Source organism: Myodes glareolus, chromosome 24 (assembly GCF_982192425.1).
Source record: "Myodes glareolus chromosome 24, mMyoGla1.1, whole genome shotgun sequence".
Lineage (NCBI taxonomy): Eukaryota > Metazoa > Chordata > Mammalia > Rodentia > Cricetidae > Myodes > Myodes glareolus.
Window position 1 is genome coordinate 27,950,940 of NC_142049.1, and position 19,025 is coordinate 27,969,964.

Sequence of the window (19,025 nt, forward strand, 5' to 3'; positions counted from 1 at the left end):
CACCTGACTCAGCATTCCATCGGACATCTGCAGTCTTCTCAAGTTTCAATTCCCATCCTTCATGGGGTGAACTGTCCCTGATGTACTATTGGTAGAGATGGCAAGGGCCTCCTCGGGTTACACTGGACAGTTGGAGCTTGGATTAGCACCAGGGGTGCTAGACGATTTGTCTTGTGACAAGACACCTGTCAGCTGCTGAGAGCAGCTTGTCATTCCAATTTCCCAATGGCCCTTGTGCTTCCCTCTGCTCTCCTAGCTACTTCTGCCGGCGTGTGTGTTCCCAGCCTCTCCCTCTGGCTCCTCTTAGTCCACAGACCTCAGCTCTGCTAACATGGTTTGTTCAGCTGCATCTCCCTAGGGTGCCCTGTTTCTGCAAGTGCTGAGTGAGCTGGGGCTCTTCTCCTGGTTCCCAGTTACTGTGAGTTTCTCCACGCTAGGAGGGCAAGATTGACGCCCAAGGTTCCCTTGAGTACACACAACTGAGGCAAGGCCTCCCTCCGGCTATGTTTTTCAGGAGCTCTCTAAGCTGGGCTTAGGGGTGGACACTTAACACAGAACTGCGAACTCTGCAGCTGCCTGTGATTTCAGGGAGGTGAGGAGGCTCACCACGTTCTGACGCCTGGAGAGGCTGTTCATGCGCCAGGGCCTAGGAAATTTCTGGACCTTGTTCTAGGTTTGATTTGAAGGCTGGAGAGCACCTTTCCCCAGGACCCCATCAGCAGTGTGAGGTGCAAGCTCCTGTCATATCTGGGTTTGTATAAAAATCTATGCGGAAACAAGCGGTAGGTAGATCTTAAAAGATGACTGGGCAGAAATGGGAGTTTTGTTTTGTTGTTTTGTTTTGTTTTGTTTTGTTTTGAGACAGGGTTTCCCTGTGTAGCCCTGGCTGTCCTGGAACTCATTTTGTAGACAAGATTGTCATCGAACTCACAGAGATCTGTCTGCTTCTGCCTCCCTGGTGCAAAACAGAGGAATCTCATTTCAAGCCAGGACTCAAAGACAGTTCACACCTAAGAGACAGGACCTGAATTAGGTCCCGTTTATTGATTTGGCACTGCCTGCTCTGAGGGATGTAGCCAAAAAGCTTTTGGGCCTGGGTAAGAAGGTGAGATGGTAGTCCACGCAGGGTTGGCTCACCCTGAGAGCACCCTGTCAGAGTCCTGGTGTGGTGGGACACACCTCGAATCTCAGCACTCGGGAGGCAGAGGTAGGTGAATTTCTGTGAGTTTAAGTCCAGTCTGGTCTACATTGTGGTTTCAAAACCCCATTTCTAGCAAACCAAAGCACTCTGCCTACATAGTAATTGAATATAAACATTGCATAAAAAGGGGGTACAAATATACATTCCCCCAAAGGTCATAGAATAAAGGAGGTCAATCTTAGCACCCCGTGGTGAGAGACTAACCAAATGCAGTTATTTCCCTTCTTTCTCTCTCTCTTTTTTTCTTCCTGAGACAGGGTTTCTCTGTAGCTTAGTAGCTTATCCTGGAACTCGCTCTGTAGACCAGGCTGGCCTCGAACTTACAGAGATCCACCTGCCTCTGCCTCCTGAGTGCAGGGGAAAGGGGGGCATTAAAGGCATGCGCCATCACCACCCAGCTATACAGCTATTTTCAAAAGAGGCAAACTAAAATCTAATAAGATTTGACTAGACTATGGCTAGCCTCTTTTATGAATGTTCCATTAAAAAGATGTGTGATCCTGTTAAAAGTCATTTTCTCCTGGGGCCATCTTAGATACCTGCTTGCCCCCACCCACCCGTGGGGAAAGAGAGCACACAACCTTGTGAGAGGATCTGAAATAGAAAAATACTTAAATGTAGATGTAACAGGTCTTCTCTTTAACCCAAAGATGTTCCTTTTGGTCCAGCCCCAGGGATGAGCGGCCCAGGCAGGGATCCTGGGGTTTCCTGGTGGATTTGGAGCTTGATATGTTTTGTACCCTGGAGCTGGACTCTGTCGTGGCTGGGTCTTTCTGCACATCTAGTGATCTGGTGTCCCAGGATTTCTGATCTGTGTTCACACAGCTTGTTGTCCATGTGGGCATGGACGCTTCCCCCAAAACCATCTTTCTGGAACAGTGTGACTAGAACCGAAGTTATCAGGATACAGACATAAGAGGCTTCCAGCCTGAGGGTGGAGTGTGTGCCTCTCAGGTGGTCCGGAAGTGACGCTGTCTGTCGTCAGCATGAAGAAAGTCTGCTGTGGAGCTATTAAGAATGTCAAGGTGGCTCCCCCCACCTCCGTGAGAGCAGGTACACTTTAAGTGTCCATGTGCCAAACAGGTGGAAGGAAGGGAATGTCCATCAGAGTCCCTTCTCTCTCCTCAAGATGTTATCCTATGCTGTCCAGGTGGCTACTGTGGTCACAGGCCTCCCCAGAGTCGCCCTTCTTTGCCACAGGCCCTAAAGATTAATTCTCTTCTCCAAACACTGACAGCCCTCCCGCTGAGCATTTTGTCCTCTCTTCAAGGTATCAAGACAGGCCTGAGTAAGGACGCCACTGAGGGAGTCACTGAGGTAAAGGTGTTTTACCGGGAGTTGTTTGAAAGTCTGGTTCAAGGGGCTGGAGAGATGGTTCAGCGGTTAAGAGCACTGCTCTTCCGGAGGACCCGGGTTCAGTTCGCAGCACCCACATGGCCGCTCATCATTGCATGTAACACTAGTTTCAGAGGAATCAATCTGACAACTTCCCGCAGACATACATGCAGGCAAAACATGAATGCACATGACATAAAAATAATTAAAAAAAAAAAAAAGTCTGGCTCAATTCTGTCACGACCACTTGCGGGCCATTAGACTCTGAGACCAATACCCAATGTCTCTGTGTCCTTTCTCTAGCAGGAGAACCATACTCAAGTGGTGGCCTCCTCGTGCTTCATGAGCACCCACCACACTAACTGTGTCTATAAGGGACAGGTGCAGGAGCAATGGGGAACTTCCTGTGGTTGCAGGTGCGTCTGCGACTTCACCTACTGCCTGTCTCTGAACCTTGGAGATGGGCATGCAGCGCTCATCCATGTCCCTCCACTGTCACCCTGGCTCCCAGCCAGCCTTCTGGGCAAAGCCTTGCAAGTCATCATCCAAGAAATGCTGGAAGAAAGCGAAGTCCAGACTCAAAAATATAACAGCCGAAGGGAAGCAGCAGGGGGATGGCTCCTTTAGATAAAACGTTTGGACCCTGGGTAGGAAAGGCTGCTGTGCTGTGAGAGGGTCTTACAGAGTGGCTTGTGAGACAGTTTACATGGCTAGGGATCGGGGTGGGGGAGGGGCATGATGCCACGGAGTTACTTCAGAGTACAAAGCAAAAAGAAAATCCCCAAAGGCAGATGCTTCACAAGGGATTAGCTAGCAGAAGCTAAGGCTTTCTGGACAACCTTATTGCAAGCCAGTAGTTTCCATTCCAAGATGGCGTGGTCTTTCCTCAATCTAGGACCACAATGGGACCACAGAGCTGCTTCAGAGGTTCCAGAAATGGAGATGCAACTCTGGCTCCAGGGGCTGTAACATGAAGGCTGCCTAGCTTGTTGGGGTTTCTGTCCTGCCCAGTTCCCACAGCTGTTTAGCCCCAAAGAAAATCACACAGAGGTCTCCATAAGTTATAAGCTGATAGGCCCATTAGCTCAGGTTTCATATTAGCTCTTATGACTTATATTACCCCATTATTCTGATCTATTTTAGCCATATGGCTTGGTACCTTTTTCAGCTGGCAGGTCACATCCTGCTTCCTTGGTGGTCTGCGCAGGACTGGGTGGAATCAGCTTCCTCCTTCCCAGAATTCTCCTGTTCTTATTGCATCACCTCTACTTCCTATCTGGTTTTCCCACCTATACTTCCTGCCCGGCCAATCAGCGTTTATTTAAAACATGATTGACAGAATACAGACAATTCTCCCATACCAAGGGGCCCCAATTCTGGTCCCCAAGTTTATCATTTAGGTCCTCTGAATGACTTTGGGGTCACCCAGTCTTTAGTGTTTGGTTTTCTCTTCTGTCTGCCTGTCTGTCTCCCACCCCTCATCATTTTAATGACTTTTTTGCTTTTTGGTTTTTTTGTTTGTTTGTTTGTTTTGTTTTTCGAGACAGGGTTTCCTCTATGAAACAGTTCTGGTTGTTCTGGAACTTGCTCTGTAGACCAGGCTGACCGCGAACTCATAGAGATCCTGCCTCTGCCTTCCAAGTACTGAGATTAAAGGCACATGCCACCACTGCCACGGCCACTGCCGGGCCATTATACCATTTTTAAGCGAGCAGTTCAGTGGTATTCATTTCATGCACTCTGCCATCATCACAGTGCAGCTCTAGAACTTTCTCTGCGACCCTCTGTTGTGGTTTGAATGTGAAAGGCTACCCCAGGCTTCTGTGTTTGAACCACTTGGTCCCCCGCTGGTGGTGGTGTTTTGGAGGGCTGTAGAATCTTTAGAGTCTTGCCTGAGAAAGTGAGTTCCTGCCAGCAAGCTTCCACACTTTAAAGCCTTCCCCACTTTCTTTCACATTGGATCCCTGAAAGCAGAGGTAATGAGGCCAGCCTGCCTCCTGCTGTACCGCTATGGCGTCCCTTTGAACTGTACACCATAACAAAACCCTTTCTCCTTAAAATCACTTTTGTCCCAGCACCCTGCCACAATGGTAGGAAAAGTAACAAATACGCCATTAAACAACAGTTCTCTATTGTTCTCTTCCTCAGCCTTTGGCAAGCACCACACAGTACCCTCCATCTCTATGGCCTGCATGAGTCATATACCAAATACAAGCAGAACCTTACGCTATCTGTGTCTCTAGGGTCATCTATGTGATTGCATGTGGCAGATCTCATTGCTTTGTAAGGCTGAACAGTTTTCCACTGTATGAAGACAGAGCACTAATTTTCCCCACCATCTCTAGATGGTCACTTAATTAATGCTGCTCTGAACATTGACATCTGAGTATCTGCTTAAGTACGTGATCTTCAGGGTTTTTTGTTTGTTTGTTTTGTTTTGTTTGTTTGTTTGTTTGTCTACACCCAGATGCAGTGGTTTGAACAAAGATGACCTCCACAGACTCATAGGGAGTGGCATTATTGGAAGTGTGGCCTTGTGGGAATAGTTGCCGATTGTTGGAGGAAGTATGTCACTGGGGTTGGGCTTTGAGGTTTCAGAAGCTCAAGCCAGGCCTAGTGGCTCACTGTCTCTTCCTGCTGCCTGTGGATCCAAATGTAGAACTCTCAACTACGTCTCCATCCCCGTGTTTGCCACCATGCTTCCTGCCGTGATGATAATAGACGAACCCTCTGTATAAATCAGCCCCAATGAAACGTTTTCCTCTATAAAAATTGCCGTGGTCACGGTGTCTCTTCACAGCAATAAAACACTATAACACCAGAGGTGAGTAGCCCCTGGGGATTCTGTTTAGCTTTCTGAGGGAGTACTACATTGTTTTCTACAGTGGTTGTACCACTGTACCTTCCCACTGGTTGGGTTTGCTCAGAAAGCCAGCTCAGAAGGTAGACTTGGCTCTTCTCCATCAGCACTACCCTTTAAAAACATCAGAATCCTCTTGTCTTAGTCACTTTTCTATGGCTGTGATGAGACACCATGACCAAAGCAACTTACAAAAGATTTTATAGGAGGCTTACAGTTCCAGAGGGTTAGAGTCCATGGCCATTGCGGTGGCGAGTGTGGCAGCAGACAGGTTGGCATGGTGCTTGGGTGGTGGCTGAGAGCGTATATCTCATCCAGAGGCACAAGGCAGAGGGGGGTGAAGAGGGAGATGGAGAGGGAGGAAGAGGGAGATGGGGAGGGAGGGAGGAGAGGAGGAGGGAGAGGGAGGGAGAGGGAGGGAAGGAGAGACAGAAGACAGACAGACAGACACTCTGGGAATAGCACATGCTTTTGAAAGCTCAAAGTCCACCCACCCTCAGTAACCCACCTCCTCTAACAAGAACCACACCTCCTTATCCTTCCCAAACAGTTTCACCAACTGAGGACCAATATTCAAACATAAGAGCCTGTGCGGGCCATTCTCATCCAAGCAACCACACTCTTGTTTCATTGGTTTCCATTTTAGGACATACACCGAGTTGTGTGCCAAGCTGCGTGCAGCAGAGTCCTGCTTATCTACCATGTCGGTGTCTTTTGGGTCCTCATTTTCATCACAAGTCCCCATCAGTAGCACTGTTTCCTCTAAGAAAGCAAATGAAAGGAACTACCAAACACTGGGCAATTTCTTGTCTTGTTGGTATGCTCAAAACTACTGTTTGCTACTTATGTCTGAAAAAAAAAATCACGGTGGCTCACTGTAAGAATATGAGTTTATAACCTAATAGCTAAGAGAGACTGAGTTGGGGATGTAGTTCCCTGGCAGTGTGCTGCATGAGGCCCAGTCTAAATGTACTCCAGGACAGTCAGGGAGAAGGGGAGATGGGGAGAGGAGCAGGGGTAGGAGAAATGGGTGGGGGTGGGGAGAGACTATAGAGAATATGAACGAACAAGGCTCTGGGTTCAATAGCTAGCATTACGAAGAGCTGCCAAAACCCACTATCAAAACCAAAGGAACTGAATAGCTCCCATCCCCCATCCCCCATCCCCTAAGACAGGATTTTTTTCTGTGTAGCCCTGGCTATCTTGAAGCTTGCTCTGTAGGCCAGGTTGGCCTCGAACTTACAGAGATCAACCTGTCTCTGCCTCCCAAGTGCTGGGATTAAAGGTGTGAGCCACCACCACCTAGCTGCTCTCATTTCTCTTGCTGCTATCTTGAAGAAAAGACTTCATGGGCTGAAGAGATGGCTCAGTGGTTAAGAGCACTGACTGCTCTTCCAGAGAACCCAGGTTCAAGTCCCAGCATCCACATGGCTGTTCACAACTGTCCGTAACTCCAGTTCTAGGGGGCCTGATACCCATAGCAAAACATCCATGCACATAAAAAAATAATTTAAAAAAAACTGTGAAACTCCCCCTGCATATAAACCAGGACTGTTTTACAGATGACAGATCCAAGTCACAGCAAGGCTGATAATGTGGGTTGGGATGGTACAGGTCACCTGCACAGAGCCTAGATGCCTGGCTTGTCCCATGGATGCCCTTCTCTGTTTGTGAGCAAAGAGTTTCTGCCTAAAGCCTTACATCCCCTTGTTCTGGGAATGGACTCCAGTGTTGCCTCACATTACTTGGCATGGGCCAGAAGATACCCAGTTGGGAGGACCAGAGCTCCCCATTGATGACCTTCCTGTTCCCCTTCCAAACCTCTGAAGTTTCTCAAGACCCCAGAGAACTATTTACACTGTGGCTTTTGTAAATGGCCCGACATCCCCCGGCAATACATATTGTGTTCTGTTCAGTTATGACTTTTGTATGTGTGATGGTTTGATATATGGTGGGTTTGTATGTTTGATAGACACAGTGTAAAAGGCTGCATTGATCATTTAACAGCTGGGCAGTTTGGAGCTTGACTATGTTTGTCAAGCAACCAGACTAATAAAAAGTTCCGCCTTTGCACCACCCAGTAAAGGGGTGGATGATAGCATATCACAGCAACACATTAGTATACACACACACACACACACACACGCACACAAACACCAAATGCGGGCTCTCAACTTGTGACTTTAGGATATAGTTTTAAGGTAATTTCCCAAGGCTTCATGTGTTGAAAGCTTATTCCCACCCCTCAGCATGCAAAGGTTTAGGAAAGGCAGGACCTTTATGAGGTGGGGCTGGTGGGAAGCCCTTAGGCTAGTTGCCCTGGGAAGTTAAATATTCTTGAGGGAACCTTGTGTTGGACGAGCCTGCTGGCCTCTGAATTGCTCCCTGGCTTGTTTGGGGAGTGATGACCTCCCTTTGCTATGATGTCTTCACCAGAGCAGAGCTTCTTTAGCAATGTGCCCACCTCGGGTATTTTGTTCTATAGTCAACAGAGATATCTGGACCTGCGGGAATAAATAAAGCCACCTGCTTAACAGGTGACTCCGAAGGGAGGGAGAGGATCTGACTTTTAAAAGGTCCCACTTTCATCCTTAGCAGCAGCTGCTTCTGGCTAGGCAGGCTTATTTGAAGGCACACAACGGCGAGCTGCAGGCATAGCACCGATGTGTGGGACACCCAGGGAAATCGACCTCCATAGTGACCAAAGGAAACGCCCTGAGCTAAGCAGAAACTTCAGGATAAGGCCAGACTGTACCAGGATGTGCTCTTGCAAGAATGACATCTTGATTGTACATCTGAACGCTCATGGGACTCACTACACCTTGGGTCACCTTGACCTTTGCTCTACAGCCTGTATCTTACCACTCAGTTCTTCATCTGGTGTACTGCTTCCATCACTTTGAGTAGCTTCCCATAATGGGCATTTGGTGAGAGGGGCAAACTCTCCCCAAAGTGTGTTTAAGCTTTTGGTCGGAGTCTAGAATGTATAGCTTGCTTCATTTTCCAACCATAATCACCCCCCCTCCAACTTCCCAGGAACAAAGATGGCAAAGTCAGTATTTCAGAATCCCTGTGGGGAAGCGGGATTACAACTCAAGGGTGAGAAATGGACTAACGTGTCATGTCACCTTGCAGCCTGGCACACCGTTTCTGATTTTCTTGGTTCTCTTCAGCACCAGGGCATACCAACTGTGAAGTATTACCAAAGACACGGAAATGCATGTATTTAAGTCTTTGGCAACCCCCACCCCAGCATCACACACAGCAAACAATGGCCTCTGTCAACGGAAGGTCTAGGAGAAGCGCCTACAAGCCAGTACCGAAAACTGCACTTTATGTATTCTAATGTTCTTCTAGCTGATTTAATGGGGAGCCAGTAGCGGCTCGAAGCTCCACAGCAATTTACATTCAGAGAAGCTCAGCTGTCAGAGACTCGCAATGCTTTCACGCCAAGCATTTTCTCATGACACGTGTGAACACACATGCCACGAGAAGTTCAGCTTCCCGATAAAGCGGTGGTGGCTCTCTCCCGAGCAGAGGGGAGACAAACTTGGAGACAAAGGTGCATACAGAATTCTTTTATTTAACTTAACCCATGTGGTACTTTAACTACTAGAAAAAAGCAGAGTAATAAGAAACTCAAGTGGCCTTAGCTTCAGCCATTCAAAATAGACAAAGTTTCTTTTTTTATAATGTAAAGAATCCCGAGTATGTCGCAGTAACAGGGATAAATTCTTACAACAGAATATACAAAAACATTAAATTTTTTTCATCTACTGATTTTTTTAAAATATAAACAGAGGGCTTTTTTAGGAATAATTTATACACAGAAAGTTATTTTATGTAACAAATTGGCCATATTGTTATCTTTTTTAAAACTTTTTTTTCTTTTTTAAGAAAAGTTTTTAACAAGAAAACTCAGAAATACATTATTGGCAATGCATCGGTTCCATCACGCCTTTTGATTTTTTTTTTTTTAAACCCAGAGGTAGACAAACCCTGGCAAACCTCTCACCCAACCTCACTGGCTTAGGAGGCAGACAGGTGACATCACCAGGCAGGTATCTGTCCCACCTGTGTCCATGTCTGCGCAATGCCCAACATCCGAGATAAACTGAAAAACCAAATCCAACCCAAGCCACAAATGGTTCCCAGAACCTTTTCCTGTAGAGTTAGACAATTCCAGCTGTTTCCAGCAGTGGGATCTTCTGGAACGGCAGAGACATGGCCAATAATGCAGTGGGAGTCAAAAAAAAGACGTGGATTTTAACTCTTAAAAAAATGGTGGGGGGCATGTTGTGGTTTCTGTTGTTTGTTCTGTATCGGAAAATGTACCTTCAGCATCCAGCCTTAAACACAAGCAGGCACAGTCACCACAGGGCTCTGAGGCACAGGAGTCCGTGGGCTGCGCCCCAGAACTGGGTGTGTGGCCACTGTAAAGCCATTCTGTGTCCGGAAGCCCTCCCATCTCCATGGCCTTGCAGAACAAGAACAAACACCAGCCACGTGAGTCAGAGGCCGCCGTGGACACCATCCCACACTGCTGGGTGACCACATACTGCTACTTCACGGCCAGCAAGGCTTTTGGTACTTCGGAACTGTTCAGGTTGCTACACTCCACAAGGACACAATCAGTAAAAAGATGAGCAAGATACTGAAGAATACAGAAGTACTTTTAAAACCACTGTCATTCCTTTTTTTTTTCTTTTTTAAAACTAGAGCACATAGCATGTGGGAAAGAGGGTGATCCACCACTTGGATTCAGGGTGGGGGTGGGGGAATTAAAAAAAAAATTTTTTTTTGGTATTTTTTTGGCATATTGTAAAGCTAGCTAATAAACAAGTGTCAAAAAAAAAAGACCACAAACACATATTTGCACACACAGAGGGAAAAAAAGTGTCTTTAAATTATTTCCGGCAATTATAAACTACAAACATTTTATAAAATTATTCTATGTTCTTACAAAAATGCAATGAAACATTAATTAGTTCTTGTAAACCAGATCTTCGTCAACTGACTACCCGTAATCTACTGGACTTAGAAGCCCGATTGGAAACGATAATGAGTGACTAATTTAAAAACAATGTTTACTGGAAAGATGCAGACACATGTGGACACACAAATCAGTGATATTATGAAGATCTCACATAAACAAAACAAAACAAATCCCTAGCATGCCCCAGACTGACAACTCAACGGGGGAGCGTAATGGAGTCTGAGTTCTGCGAGAAGTTTCCAGAGCAGGATGCTACGTTTATTCTCTGAAACCAAATGCCCACGATGACTCCACAGCCTCGATGTGGTCTCACGCCTTCAGAAACCATCACGTCCAAATCTGATTCAAGCTTCTTCTAAGCCCTTTACGCTGTCAGCAAATCTCTCCACGTCACGGTCCCATTTCCTACCGCTTCCTACTGCCCGGTCATCCCGTCATTCCATTTAGGAAAGTTTGTTTCTCTAAATAACCAACTGGTTTTCAAAGCCGGAGGCCTAGAGCGAAGACCCCTGACCTGTTCAAGGTTTGTTATCTTCAGCACCTCTGGTCAGAGAGGTTCACTTTAAACAAACATCCTGTCTTGAAGTTCTTAATTTGTACCACCACCTAGTTCAGAGTGGAGTGATAAAGCTTGACCATCATCACTGGTCCGTAAGGAGTGGATCTCTCTGGTCCAGGTTTCCCAATGCTGCTGCTTAGCCCAGGAAATGAAGACATCAGACAAACACAAAAGCAAAAATAATAATAATAAAACAAAATAAAAATAAGACCCAAACCATAAATTCATTACTGTTAAAATGGGCCAAACATATCAGCAGGGTGGAATTGTAACCTGCAGGATGCCAATGTTTAGGAAAGGAGTTACCTTCAACACTATGTGGCCACTCTGAGAGGACCCAACAATGACAACAGTGGACCTTGGGTGAGCATCCTAGCCTTCTCACCCATCTGAGCTTAGCGTGACCTTGCCACAACAGCCTGCTTGCTTCAGGTACAGCCACTGCCAACAGAGGTGGGCTGCTAAGAAGGAGGCTCTGGGAGCACACATTGGCTTAGAACTTGGCATCATACAGAGCTCACCCATCTGTTAGCCCATCCAAAAACCACTACTGCATACCAAACACTCAGCCATCTGCTCAGTTCACCATGATCGCTGTCTATCTTAGGAAGCTGCTTTTCCTACCATTGAACTGTCATAAGGAGAGGCCAACGATGGCCTTCAACAGTCTTCTACGTTCCAGGAGGAAGCCTCCTTCCGACTAAGAGTCAAACAATAGGACGTTCCTGAAAGGAGATGGGAGAGCGTGGGTCTCACACAGCTCAGGTTCGACTGTGTCTCCACAACTCAGATCCTGCTGCCTCAAGGGAGGGCCGTGTGGGAGAAGACCTCAATGTTCACATCACCGCAGTGACGTTGCCTCAGTGGTTCACGTTACTTCAAGCAGTGAGCTGCTGCCAGGAAAGGAGGTTGCATGAAAAAAGGCCACAACTCAGCTTGGTAAGATTACTTGAAACATATAAAGAGAAAAAAATCAGGAAGAGGCGGGAAAAATCAGCATGAAATTAGGCTAGAACTGTGGATACATGATGCCTTACAATAGTCAAGGTGGGTGGGTCGGTCCAGCAAAGTGACTGTATCATCATACAAACAGACTTTTCTTTTATCGAAGTGTTTCTGGAGCATGTTATGGTGGGCACTACACTGTGAAGTGTTTTCTCTCTACTTGAAAAAAAATCTACATAAAAGACCACCAACAACTTGGACAATTAAAAAAAAAGAAAACCAAAAAATAACCCTTAAAACCAGCTGAATGATCTGTAGAAATCCAGTTGTGGAAACTGGTAGGTCTGTGCAAAACAGGAGAGGCCACTATACCATCGGATGCCCTAGTGTAGAAGAGGGAAACCCTGATCAAACAGTATCTCCCAGGGCCCCTGTGCGCTCCTAGGAACTCAGAGAAGGGGCAGCATTCCGGCAGGAGGAAAAGGACTCCTGAGCTTACTGAACTGTTAGGCAGTTCTCCACACTGGGGAAGGATCACCCACCGTGTTTCCCAGCTGAAGTCCCCAGGGCCTGAGAGAGCAGCTGCTGGAATTGAGGAGTGCACCGTCCACCCCAAATGAGCAGCAAAATGATGGGATGGACAGAGGCAATGCACAGGGAAGGCTGAGTGCCAACCACTGGCTGTCCAGCCTCGAGGTTTGGTCAGGCCTTGTGTAGCCCTGGGGGGCAGGGAGGAAGAGGAAAGTACAGCAGCCTGCAGGGGGTGCAGACTTTGTCCTGCCCCCCCTTATCATACTGGCCTTCTTTCAGAAGCAGGGTAAGGGCAGGGCTCTCCGACGGCTGACAGGGCTGTACCTCTGAGAGAAACCAATGCAAGACAGCAATGGTGGCATGCTCCTGCCACAGTGTAGGCCTCAACAGAGCAGCAGAGGGGGTCAACGAGGCACCCTACATCTACACACACTGGGACTCTGCAACAACCTATGTGTGGGTGCCTCAGCCCTCAAAAATCTGGGAGTACCTGCTCTCTTGGGGGTGATAGGTGTTGGTCATTCAATCGCTATGTTCTGAAGTCAGGCAACTAAGGATGGGCAAGGGATCCCCTCCATTGGTGTGCTCTGGGCTCATGTGGGGTGCTGGGTTGGAAGCAGGGAAACCTCTGAGGGAACCAGGTGACAAAAAAACCCAAAAAAACAAAAACCAAAGATGCCCAGGAAAGGTGAGCTTTTGGACAGGAGTGGGGGAGGCTGAGTGAGTTAGTGTTGCTTTGACCCCTGAATCCAGCCTGACCTCTCTTTCCCCCGGGTATGTGGCCTGTGGTGTGTATGAGGTTACCAGTATCATTGGCCTGTTATCGGTACTGAGAAGTGTGAGATGTATTTTTTAAATATATACACACATGAAAAATAAGTGTGAGGTAGATAAATGTTTGAAAAAAACACCCCCCGAAACAAAAACTGTCCCATCCAAAGCACATGCGCGTTCACACACACACACACACACACACACACACACACACAAGCACGCACACACGCACGCCTCTTTTCCTCGGTATTTAAATTTATAATGGGGGCTTCTCTACAGTGATTAAAACAGGTATCACAAGATAAATGAAAACTTCTACATGTAATACCTTCTTAATAAACTTTTTTCTCCTCTCTCTCTCTCTCTCTCTCTCTCTCTCTCTCTCTCTCTCTCTCTCTCTCTCTCTCTTGTTAGGGGGAAACACTGTGGGGCAGAGGCTACTGAGAGCCGAGAGCCTGAACTACAGACAAGCCAGAGAACTACAAGCTTTCTTTTCTGTATTTAATCTCCAGTCACAATGGCAGCCATCATCTTCTGGCTTCTTCGTATTCATAACTTAAATATCCCCACCCCAGAAGCAACTCAAGCTGTCACCATTCTGGAAAATAGTGTTAAAACTAAACAAGACCCCTAGGTCCAGAGGTCTGCCATTTTGGTGACGAAGGAACAGCAAAGGACCCCAGGGCTACCATGGGGTCAGCTCTGCTCCACCTGCCACTCAGGCCTTCAGACCTGGGAATAGGCTCCAGGCCACTGAGGCTGCTGCTTCTGACCATGGGGTGTTGGTATCCTGCACCTTGCTCACATGGAGGCCACCCATTCACACATTCTGGTTCTAAAGACAGGTAGGTCGGTCTGGTGAGGGTGATGGCAGAGGGGCCGCTAGGCCATGCTCTGCTGTACCCTGGGGACTCGGCAGCTGTTTCTGTTTTGTGTGTTTGTGTGTGTGTCAGAAGGATGAAATAGCCATAAAAAAATAATAATTCAAATGCCTACTGTCTGTAGTTAAAACTGCTCTTGTATCCCAAAATGAATAGATAGGTATTTATTTATGTGTGTGTCACAACCAAAACAAAAACAAAGAGTGATGTCAGAGGTGTGACTTTCAACAATGGGAACTATAAACACTAACCCAGGATGTGTGAGATTTTTGACCTTTCTGATTCTGACCTGAGTTTGAGGCCTGTCTTGCAGGGTAACAGACTCCAATGCTGTGTGCAGGGAGGTGTGGGAATGAGAGTAGGGCCCAGCAGTACCTGGGTCCTGGTCTCCCTCTTCCTCAGTCCCTTACCAGCACTGCGCCCACAGAACCTATGGGTTAGGAGATAATGAATGGGGGCTGCAGGGAGCAGGGGAAGGGAGATGTATTTATAAAAAGGCATCAAACAGTTCGTGGCAAATTATGTTCTAGAAGCATCAGTCACTGGAAGAGAGGCAGGGAAATCACACTCTAGTACAGAGCGCACAGGAAGGTTCCCGGAGCGAGCGAAAAGGAAGAAGGGGAGACCTGAAAGTTTCATAGATTAAATCCACAAAGACGAAGAACAAAAAAAAAAAAAAAAAAAATAGCAGCTTTTTTTTTTTTTCCTGTACAGACGTATAGATGAATATTTGAACCGTAAAAAAGTTATAAAAGTGACATTAAAGACGATGTGTATGCAAATGTTTCATGGTCTAACATAGAACTGAGAGACCCATGAAGAAGTCCTAGTAACAGAGACAATCTCAAAGCTTAGACTACTTGGATCCACTGCCTGCGCTGCGTCGTGCTGCTGCTATGGTGTCTCAATCCCTTCCTTGCACATCTGCATCAACGGCTGGGCTGAATCCCTGGAACCCTTTCGCATCTGTGTCCCTTGGGGGGGGCCAGGAGGGAGGCTGGGGAAGGAAGGGGAAGGAGGCTGGCATGAGGACCACCTTGACCCACAACCTGACCGTCAGGCTTACTCATGACCATCTCCTCCAGAATTCTTGGGGGAGCTGTGGGTGGGGTAGGAGAGGGGAGCCAGTTCAGCCTTCCCCTTCTTCAGCGAAGACAAGTCCCATCTTGCCCAGTTCTCCCAAACAATCACCTAGTCGTCACAAAACAGTGAGACCCAGGAGGGTGTGGGCTGGAAGAGCACACCGCGGCACAGCGGAGACATCGCCAATGTGTCTCTCCAATGCTATTACCAACTCGATGCCAAGTTTCACCCCGTGCCTCTGGACAAAAGGAAATCAGCACAGGGAGTGCATGCGAGAAAAAAAAAATTAGGATTTTGGCAAAATTTGGCAGCATGAAAATGATAACAACCATGGATGAACAATGGCCCTTTGAAAATTTCAGATGACCCTAAAAAGGTTAAAGATACAGGTAAAAAAATTCCATCTCAGTGTGTGCATTTTTTTTGTTTTGTTTTGTTTTTTGTAAAGACCTACGGTGTCAGGCAGGTGTGTATGGGGTGAGGAGGAGCCCCAGGGACAGCCATGAAGTTAATCTGATTTTTTTTTTTTTTTTTTTTTTTACAAAAAGGCTTCCCGGCTGGACTGTCGGCAAACATTTTTCCATTGTGAAGCAGAAAAAGGAGAACGGAGAAAGTGGAAGAGGAAGAGAGGGAGAGGAGAGAGGGGGAAGGCAGAAGAGAGAGAAAGGCAGAGAATGAGGAGACTCAATTCTCGAGTGTCCTGTTGCTATTAAGTGTTGTCATTAAGGTTTGCAGAGGCCCATGTCAGTTAAGGGTTTGGGTAGGGAAATAAAAAGCTGCTTGCATATTGAAAAAAGGAAGGTCCCAAATGTGTTTACTGCAGAGAAGCCTTCTCCCGTGGGCAGCAATGGCAGTTCTGAAGATCCACTGAGGTACAGGAGGCTTGTGAATAGATTGTTACAACCTGCTTTCCCCGCCCACCGAGTGGGCGCAATTACTGTCTGCGTGTGCTCCGGTGTCTGAGGGTCAGCAGGTCGAAGACTGGGGCAGAGGCAAAGCCCTCTCATTGGCGCGTCCCCCGTTCATGTGAGCATAAGGCTGTCTCTCATCGAAACTGGCGCGGAGAACCAGTACTCCAGGGCCTGGGCCATTCTCGGCCTTGTGTCCTGAGTGTCTTTCAGGCAGAGGCAGGGAGGCGGAGGAGGCCGAGGGGTCCAGCGGTACACTCTCCATGTTCTCAGGCTCCAGCTCCAGCTCCAGCTCCTCCGGCTCAGGAGGCTTGTTCTCCTCGCTGTAGTAGAAGGAGACCTCCTGAAAGCTGGGCTCCATCTCATCCTTGATGCTGCCAATGATCTCCAGAAAGGAGGGCCGCATCTTAGGGTTGTACTGCCAGCACATGCGCATCAGTTCAAACCTAAGGGTGAGAAGGAACGGACATGAGACGCCAAAAGGCCTCTTGCTGAGGTCAGAACGGGCCCGACAGTTGTACCACCTCTGCACCTCTTCTCATCTGGATACCTCTGGCATCCTGCCATGTATCTTGCCCAGAACCTAGGCCCAGCCACAGTGCCAAATCCAAACTAACTTCAAGTTTTGGTTCACGCAGAGTCTACCAAGACAGGGTCATGTTAATGGTGGCAACGCTAAGACATACAACAACTTACTTTCTGTCTGAAGCATCTCCTTCCAGCCATGATTCCAGAACTAGAATCAGGAAGCCCCATTTCCCACTAATGAGGACCACAGCTTCCCTGACACCCATCATCCTCTGCACCCCTATCTAGGGTATTTCTAAGCTTCTTCCTGGCACTAGAGGACCCCTGGCAGTGGGCCTCAGGAAGGAGGTGGCAGACGTGCCAGACAGAAGGACCACACATCCCAAGCTTGCTATCTCAAGCCAGCACCTGTTTATTACAAGGCCCATGAAGGCAGAGCCCTGCCCTCAAGATCTAGGCTGCCCCCAAGGAGAGTCCTAATAGAAGCCTCAGGTCAGATGCCAACAAGTCAGGGAAAGTCCAGAGCATGAGTTTCTTGCACACGCAAGGCCAAAGTAAGGATAGAAGGAGCTTGTGTTGCGCCTCCATCTCTCCCACGGGTCACAAACCTCCGCAAAGCCCCGAGTCACATGGACCAGCAGCCATATAGGACAGATGAGGAGGTTGCTCCCGCAGCCACCACCCTGACTGGGAAAGGCCCGGGTGTGGAGAGCAGAGAAGCCTGGAGCAAGTGAAGTCCTGAATTAGGGTGTACTGCTGACATGATCCCAATGCCCCAGTTCCACGGGAGGCGCTCAGAGATGACAAAGCCTTCCTGAGGTCTGAGTGCAAATGCTGACGGTGTGTGTAGGTGTCTACTGTCACTTTCTCCCGCTGGCTATTTATGACCTGAAGACTGCTTCCCTGCAGAGATTGCTCCTCCAGAGATAAACTAAACCTGCCTCCTTGTTTGGCTGTATGCACTAACCCTGCTTTCTTGTTTATCTGTATAAAACACACCCAGTCCACCCAACCTGGCTTTTCTACATCCACACGCTTGTCCTTTCTTCATTCCCTTGATGTCCCTAGTCAGGTCAGGGTTCTGGTACCCAAGATAGACACTGCTGCACCCAAGCTTTGACAGATGGACAGGACACGGAGAAAGTAAGTACAGGGGAGGTCACACTCCTGAGCAGGGGTCTCCAACCAGCCTTCATCCACAGGAGCATAAGACCAAAGTACCTCTACCTCTGTCCCTGAAGTCCCTGAAGGAAATTCTGTTTTGTTTAAAAACCCCTGCCTCAACAGATGCCTTACACAAAGATCCACTAGACGGAACTTTACACACGCGGGAATCTCACAGAATCCCAAACTGGCCTCTAGCATTGTGTTACTGCTGATCGATGGAACCACAGAGGTCACTTCTTTACGACAGGTCTTGCAAACAATCCCAAAGGGAAAAACCCATGCAGAAGCAGCCACAGGTAGGTATAAAGTGGCCCATGGAGAAAAAGGTACTACTGCCTATCTGGCCAGCTGGAGGGCACTAACCTTAAGAGAGGGTGGACAAGTGTAAGCTGAAGGTTGTCGGTCCATCAGGAATTAAGCATTCTAGAAGTCCAGGGGGAAGCCAATTACAGCCAGGCCAGATGCAGCCCGAAGCCTGTTTTAGTAAATTGAATTCTACTGGACCACAGCTGGTTATATATCACCTGTGATTGTTCTTGTTATTTATTTATTTATTTAGAGACAGGGTCTCTCTGTGTAGCTCTGTCTGTCTAGGAACTTGCTCTGTATATCAGACTGGCCTTGAACTCACAGCAATCCGCCTCCCCCTGCCTCCCCGAGTGCTAGGGTTCAAGGCACGCCTCCACCCAGCTCTATCTGTGGCTGTTTTTAAGCTCTTCTGTAGGTCGAGTAGTTAAAACAAAGGCCGTTTAAGCTTACAACCCTACAATATTTACCATCGATCCCTCTGGGGGTGAAAAACAAACCAGTAAAATGGCCAATTCTTGTGTCAGAGGAGAACAAAGTGGACCAAAGAGAAGGCCAACGAGTTGTTGTCCATGGGACCGAACGATGGTCTTGGTGGTGCATGCTAGGCTGCAGGGAGGCAGCAAGAGCTCTGGGCATTGGGGGCCACATTAGTTCTCAAGAGCCAGAGATGTTTCTCTCCTATAAAAATTATAACCACCTCACCGTATAGATAAGGAGAAAGCACCAACCAAAAGACTTCATAATTTGTCTAAAGTCACACAACTAGTGACATGGAGTAGGAATGAGGCTCTGTCGAACAATATAGCTGTGCTTTAGTTACCTGAAGAAGAGTAACCACGGTCTCACCAGGAGGCTGCCCTGTCCTGGCAGCCCAGACAGCCAGATCTCATGGGAGGGTTTGGTTTGCAGCGACTGCAGGCAGGTAGCACCCTGGCCTCTTCTGGTTAG

At 47.7% G+C, this 19,025-nt stretch overlaps 2 protein-coding genes across 2 annotated transcripts in view; one reads left to right on the forward strand and one right to left on the reverse strand.

Moving 5' to 3' along the window:
- Window positions 1–2,032: 2,032 nt before the first annotated feature.
- Window positions 2,033–3,163, forward strand: Pgpep1l (pyroglutamyl-peptidase I like). The gene is given in 3 exon segments (XM_048434969.3): window positions 2,033–2,140; window positions 2,143–2,220; window positions 2,918–3,163. Coding segments are annotated over 3 exon segments (420 nt in total). The 5' UTR covers window positions 2,033–2,044.
- Window positions 3,164–8,959: 5,796 nt separating this feature from the next.
- Window positions 8,960–19,025, reverse strand: part of Igf1r (insulin like growth factor 1 receptor) — a 284,867-nt gene continuing 274,801 nt past the window's right edge. The window contains exon 21 of the mRNA XM_048434815.3: window positions 8,960–16,519. Coding sequence (XP_048290772.1) covers window positions 16,132–16,519 — 388 coding nt within the window. The 3' untranslated portion in view covers window positions 8,960–16,131. The remainder of the gene's footprint in view (window positions 16,520–19,025) is intronic.